The following is a 7,067-nucleotide window of genomic DNA, read 5'->3' as shown; positions in this document are numbered from 1 at the left end:
TAGTCCTCAGACCCAGTTCCAAAACTCCGGCTTCGCGTTCCTCCCGATGTCCTTTGCATTCAGCGTGTCCTACTGACCCTGGGAAGCTCTGCTCCCTCCTGGGGAAGCGGGCCTGAACGGAGGAAGCCAGCGCCATCCCCAGCCCAAGGATGCAGGCCCGGGAGCTGCTTGTCCTATGCAAAGGGCGCCCCTCTGGCTGCCGGGAGAAGGGCGCCTGCGGCGGCCGGCTGGGGCACAGCAGCACCAGGCCCCTGGGACTGGCAGGAGGGGCACAGAGGTGCTGCGAGACCTGGAGGCAAGAAATCATACCTGTTCAATTCTTCATGATATCTCGGGACCCAGCAGGGATGAAAATGCAAGTAGGGCCCATTTTCAAGAATCAGGTCTATTGCCGAAACCGGTTTGGCTCAGTGGATGGAGCGTTGGCTTGCGGACTGAAAGGTCCGGGGTTCGATTCCGGTCAAGGGCATGTACCTGGGTTAGGGGGCACATCCTCAGTAGGGGGTGTGCGGGAGGCAGCTGATCAACGTTTCTCTCTCATTGATGTTTCTAGCTCTCTATCACACTCCCTCTCTGTAAAAAGTCAATAAAATATGTTAAAAAAAAAAAAAAAAGAATCAGGAGACACTGCCTAACAAAAGGTTTCCACCTAGAGTTTGCAAAAGGCTTGTGAAGCCGAATTGTCTCGGGCTTTCTGGGAGAATGGGGTTCCCCTGGAGGCTGCTCCAAGGCAAAGCTACCTGTGGGCGGGCAGCAAGGAGAGGCACACCTGGCCCAACACTGGCTGTTTCTGCAAGGGACTGAGAATGCCATCTTATTAACACACTTGAGTCTCCGCCATTGGGCACCAGCATGGGGGGGTGGCATAGGGGGAGGGAGAAGGACCATCCTATACCACATGCATTTATACCCAGCACCTCAGCACCAGCCACTCCCTAGTTCTGGGACCCCTGGCCCGGTACTATGGCACCCCACCTCTCTGCGGATGGATCCCCCTTCTCAGACACGTGGCCCAGAATCACCCACCACCCGGCCAATGCTCAAGGCTAGTGCGAGGCTCCGTTAATGAGACAGCAAATCCCCACCTACGAGCCGAGTACTGCTCCTCGCTTCACCATCCATCGGCTTATCCCAGCGCCGTGCAATGTCAGCTTCAAGAGCTGCACTCAGGGGCACACAGTAGGTGGTCCGCAAACACACGAACACGGGTGCCCCTTCTCCACGAAGAGAAGGGGACGGAACGACAGAAGAAGAAAAACACTCTAGTCTAAAAAAGTAACCACCAACCTCGGGCGGGACTTGGATTCCCCCCCCCCCCCCATTGATTCCCCAGGTCCCTCCACCGCCTTCAGCGGCGCTCCCACCGCGCCCGGGGCGCTCCAGGCGTCCCCGCCCGGGGCACCGTGCACCTGAGAGCGCCCGGGGCTGAGCCACACGCTCACCCTGGGCCCCCGCTGCCCCCGATCACCCCCGGCGGCCGCCGCAGCCACCGGGCTCCCGGACCCGGGGTCCCGGGCACCGCTCCCTGCGCTCCGCTCTGAGCTCCCGGAGAGCCGGCGACGGGGCTGCGCCGGGCTCCGGCCGGCCGGGGATCCCCGGGGCGCCGGAACCCCGCTCCCCGCTTACCTACCTGCACAGCTCGGCGAAGGCCTGGAAATTGAGCTTCTTGATTTTCTTCTCGCTCAGCCAGTAGCCGACTCTCTTCCCTTTCAGGAAGGTCTGCATCTTCCTCCTCGGGCGGCGCGGAGCTCGGGTCCAGAGGAAATCGCCCACCCGCAGGCCGAGTCTGGCGGCCGGCGCGCGCCGCGAGCGAGCGAGCGGCACCTCCTCCCGGCGGCGGCGGGGACGCGGAACGCGGCTCGGCGCGCAGTCCTGCCGGGAGGGGCGGGCCGGGGCGGGGCGGCGCCGGGCGGGGAGCGGCGCTCAGCGCGGCCCGGCCACTGGCTGCCGCCGCGCCGGGCCCGCCCCCACCGCCCCCGCCGCCCCCCGCGGGGCTCGCCGGCCGGCGCGCAAGTTCGCGAGCGCCGCGGCGGGCCGGCCCGGAGGAGCGCGGGGAGGCTCTGCTCCGCGGCGCCGCCCCGCCCTCCGGCCACCGAGGGCCGGGCACCCACCCTCCGGGCTCCCCGCCGCCCCGAGGCCCCCCTCCTCCCGCCTCTCCACCCCCGGAGCTCGGGCGGCGCGGGCGGCCGCGTTCCGAGCCGGGCGCATGCCCTTCCCCGCACGCTGGGACCCGGCGGGGCGCACGCCGCCGCCGCCGCCCACAGCCCCCCGCGGCCTCGCCCCGCCCCGCCCCGCCCCCGGTCCTCACCCGCCGCCCGGTCCTCGTCTGGGCGAGCACCCGCCGGGCCCGGCCCCGCCGCCGCCGCCGCCGCCGCGCAGACCCGGCCGGCCGGCCCGCTGGACCCGCGGGCGGAGGAAGCGCGGCCGCGCCGGCCGCCAGGGGGCAGCACCGCCCGCCGCCTCTTAAAGGCGCCGCGCCTCTCCCGCCTGGGAACGTGGTGCTGGTTTGGGTCCCGGCTCCGGCTGTGGGGCTTGCGGACGGAGAACGCGGGGCTGGGTGTGGGGCGGCCCTGGACAAGCGGTTTTACTTTTTTAAAAGCGGGGGTGTGGGCATTTTCTGCTGTCCCTGGGCAGTGGTGGAAGCCCAGTGTCATTCATCCGAAGCAAGTCTGTGCCCCCGGCAGCGTCCAGCCCCTCCCCCAGCGCCGTTCGTCGGGCCGCCGCGGGCCGTGGGGGATGCGGGCGTTCGGTGAGGTCATCTCTGCCCTCGAGGACAGACGGGTCCAGGCCCAGGACGGTGACCCTGCGGCGGGCACAGGAACACCCACGGGCCTTTTTAGGCTTAGGATGTTGACTCACACTCCGGGTGTCCCCTTCCACCGAGGGGGAAGGGAGGTTACTAGAAGCATCAAGAATAAAGGGCAGGCCGAAACCGGTTAGAGCGTCAGCCTGCAGATTGAAAGGTCCCAGGTTCGATTCCGGTCAAGGGCATGTACGTTGGTTGCGGGCACATCCCCAGTGTGTGTGTGTGTGTGGGGGGGGGGGGGGGGTGCAGGAGGCAGCTGATCGATGTTTCTCTCTCATCGATGTTTCTAGCTCTCTATCCCTCTCCCTTCCTCTCTGTAAAAAATCAATAAAAATACAAAAGAATAAAGGGCAGAGCACTTGGTAGACCCTTTCCTTCTGGGGTGCAGGTCAGCGGCAGCCTCAGCGCCCTTGATCCACACCCCCAGCCGCCATGCCCGCGCCCTAGAGACCTGCTTCTCCTAATGACAACCCTTCCCCTGGTTTCCCCCAGTTACAACGAGCTGAGGCTTTCCCCTCGGGGACTGGAGAAGTCGGGCCTGTCCTCTGCCTCGTCTCTCAGCTGGCTGCACACTCTGTGTGTGACCTTCCAGGCCCCTCAGCCTCACGGAGCACCAGGCCCTCCACTGACCTCCCAATGAGCCCTGCCTTACGAGAACATTTCCAACGGCCACAGAAAACACAAACTGGAAAAGGAAAAAAATGGTAATAATTATAAAACAAGTTTAAAAAGAAAAAGCTGAACAGCGCTTTAGCTATGAGGTCTGTCTACACTGTGTAGGGTTTTATGGGGGTGTGGTGGGGACAGGGAAGGCAGGGGAGAGATGTCTCATTGGAATAGCTCCCCTGGCAGGTGGAAGTGCCCAGTTAAAGTGACTGAGTGAATGAATGAATGAATGAATGAATGTCAGGTAAGCCCCTCCAGGTGGCCCCTGACCTCTCAAACCCAAAAGATGCAAAGGTGGCCCTGGACAGTTTTCCCCAGTGGTTAGAGCATCAGCCTGTGAACTGAAGTGAGGCAGGTTCCATTCTGGTCTAGGGGCTCGGCCTTAGTTGCAGGTTCCGCCGGCCAGTGGGGATGCATGCGGAAGGCAACCAACATAAGTGTGTCTTTCATGTTGATGTTTCTCTCTGTATGCCTCTTCCCCTCCCATTCTCAAAAAAAATTTTTTTTTAAATCAATCAATCAATGGAAAAATAAAATAAAAAATTTAAAACTCAATGGGGAGCCAAGACCGGTTTGGCTCAATGGATAGAGCGTCGGCTTGGGGACTGAAGGGTCCCAGGTTCGATTCCGGTCAAGGGCATGTACCTTGGTTGCGGGCATATCCCCAGTAGGGGGTGTGCAAGAGGCAGCTGATCGATGACTCTCTCTCATTGATGTTTCTAACTCTCTATCTCTCTCCCTTCCTCTCTGTCCAAAATCAATAAAATATATTTTAAAACTCAATGGGGAAAAAATCCTCTATTGAGGATTAACAAAGGTGCAAACGTAGGAAACTCCAGAACAGGAACCTAAAGAAGAGACGCCCACACTCCCTCTGGGAGGCAGGTGAGCCATTAAGGGGATTAAGTGGGCAAGTCCATGGCCGAGGGCCACCTGGGAGAGAATTCCCGCGCTGGGAGAGCAGCTGTGGTGGAGGGAGGACCCTGGGGAGGAAGGACTTTGCCACGGGGCAGGAGAGGGCCACCCGGAAAGCCCTCCTGTCCCTCGTCCTTCTCCTGGGAGAGAAGGAGGCTTTGGCAGGTGAGACAAGGTGACGATGGAGGATCCAGACCTCAGATCCAGCTGTTGGTCTTGAATTCCAGCTGTGTGATTTTGAACAAGTGCCTTGACCTCTCTGGGCCTTCCCTGCCTCACCTGAGACCCACAAGAGGGTGTCTATTTGTAGGAGAAAACTGAAGTACGTTGTGATGTCCCCGTTCTGCACCAGTTTGGCACACGTACCGGTAGTTAAATGTACCAGTTCAAGATGTAGCCAGACGGGTGTTCGACCCGTTATCTGAGCGACTGGGGGAGAGGTAATAAAATGCCTGAACCCCGGTTTGGTAATCTATTCAATGGAAGTGGCTCTCAAGCCTCGTTCATAAGATTGTCCAGAAGTTCAAATGAGTGCAAATTCATAAAGGACTTTGAACTTGGAAAGGAATGTAAATTTGTGAAGGAACTAGATTCAGAAAGGGCCATACCAGACATGCCTGATGAGTGGAAGCCACTCCTGTGCTGTTACTATGACATCATCCATACCATGGACTCACCTTTAAAATAATGTCTAGCTGAAACCGGTTTGGCTCAGTGGTAGAGCGTCAGTCTGCGGATTGAAAGGTCCCAGGTTCGATTCTGGACAAGGGCATGTACATTGGTTGCAGGCACATCCCCGGTAGGGGGTGTGCAGGAGGCAGCTGATCGATGTTTCTCTCTCATCGACGTTTCTGGCTCTCTATCTCTCTCCTTTCCTCTCTGTAAAAAAATCAATAAAATATATTATATATATATATATATATATATATATATATATATATGTGTGTGTGTGTGTGTGTGTGTGTGTGTGTGTGTATATATATAAATATAAATATAAATAATGTCTATTTGTTCACTCACTAAATATTTATGAAGCACCTGCAATGTGGTAGGCACTGGGATACGGCGATGATGAACATTGCAAAAATCTCTGTCCTCCTGGAGCTTACATTCTCACGGAGCCGTGGGGGAAAAGGGGGGCTTTATGGAAAGTAATCTCCAGGTTGACCTGATCATAAATTCCTGCCTGGGCAGGTCATGGTCGGCAGTCCTCTCCCAGGTGTGTGACTGGAGGGAAAGGTTAGTCCCTGTCAGGAAGCCCTATCTGTGCACCTAGGTTAACACACCTTTGAAATCACCCTTCCCGGGCCCCTCCTTCTACAGCCTGGCCCCCTGGGAGGGAGCACAGAATCTTAACCTGCCTTGCTTCCTCCCACCTTCATGCAATCTTCCTTACCTCTCCCCTTCCTTCCAAATGCAAGAGGCTGCAAACTCGTTTCTTGAAAGCATCTTGCTCTTTCTATTGAGACCTTGCTTCCAGATGTGTCCTCTGTTTAGTCCTTCAAGCTGAAAGGAATTTGAGTTTTTTTCAAATTCATCTTTTTAAAATAGCATTTTCCAACATCACACTTTAAAACATTAAAAAACAAACAAACAAAAAAACAGCCTAGCCGGTTTGGTTGGGTGGATAGAGCATCAGCCTGCAGACTGAAGGGTCCCAGGTTCGATTCCAGTCAAGAGCACATGCCTGAGTTGCAGGCTCGATCCCCAGTGGGGGTGTGCAGGAGTCAGCCAATCAATGATTCTCTCTCATCATTGATGTTTCTATCTCTCTCTCCCTCTTCCTTCCTCTATGAAATCAGAAAAATATATTTAAATTTAAAAAAAAAGCATTAAAAACAGCTCCATACTGTCATCTAAACATCCATATATTGTACTTACATACCCAAATTGCCTCTAAAACTTTACAAGTGGTTTGTCCAAACCATGTCCAAACCGAGACCTTGCACTGCCCCTGGCTGTGCCTCTTGGGCCCATCTGACCCATTTCCCCCGTGAGAGAGACTGGGCTGCTGTCTTACAGAAGTGCTGGCCTTCTCGGGTGGTCTGGCTGCTTCCTCATGGCGCCATTAAGCTGGTTCCTCTTCCCCTACATTTCTTGGAAACTGGAAGTTAGATCTAAAGTCTTGATTAGGTTCAGCTTCAAAGTTTCTGGCTGAAGGAGGTTAGAGAGAGCGTTGTGTGTCCTGGAACATACATCAGGTCTGGTTGTGCTAAGATGTGTACATAGGTATCCACCCACATGACCACAGCCTGAGTCCAGGCAGGGCGTGTTCCTAGCTTCCCACTCCCCAGCTGGCCTCCTCACCCACACAGCAGCCCACAGACAAAGGAAACCTCTATTCTGACTTTGATCACACAGGTGAGTTTAGCCTGTTTCTATACTTCTTAGGGCTGGATTTTATAAGAAGAACTCTTTGGTCCTAGCTGGTTTAGCTCAATGAATCAAGCACAGGCCTGCAGACTCAAGGGCCCCAGATTCTATTCCAGTCAAGGGGCATGTATGTACCTTGGTTTCAGGCACATCCCCAAAGTGGGGGGTGTGCAGGAAGCAGCTGATTGATGTTTCTCATCAATGTTTCTCATATATATATATATATATATATATATATATATATATATATTATTGATTTCCACAGAGAGGAAGGAAGAGGGATAGAGAGTGAGAAACATTGATGAGA

General features: G+C 56.1%; 1 protein-coding gene across 2 annotated transcripts in view; it reads right to left on the bottom strand.

The window, feature by feature from the left end:
• The window catches only part of ITPK1 (inositol-tetrakisphosphate 1-kinase), a 127,851-nt gene extending 125,990 nt beyond the window's left edge, over positions 1 to 1,861 (bottom strand). For both annotated transcript variants that reach the window (XM_084873647.1, XM_084873648.1), the window contains exon 1: positions 1,631 to 1,861. In XM_084873647.1, coding sequence (XP_084729773.1) covers positions 1,631 to 1,725 — 95 coding nt within the window. In that variant the 5' untranslated portion in view covers positions 1,726 to 1,861. The remainder of the gene's footprint in view (positions 1 to 1,630) is intronic.
• Between the last annotated feature and the right edge of the window lie 5,206 nt (positions 1,862 to 7,067).

Source organism: Pipistrellus hanaki (genome assembly GCF_964339955.1).
Source record: "Pipistrellus hanaki genome assembly, chromosome: 1".
NCBI lineage: Eukaryota > Metazoa > Chordata > Mammalia > Chiroptera > Vespertilionidae > Pipistrellus > Pipistrellus hanaki.
This window is presented reverse-complemented; position numbering and strand designations above follow the sequence as displayed.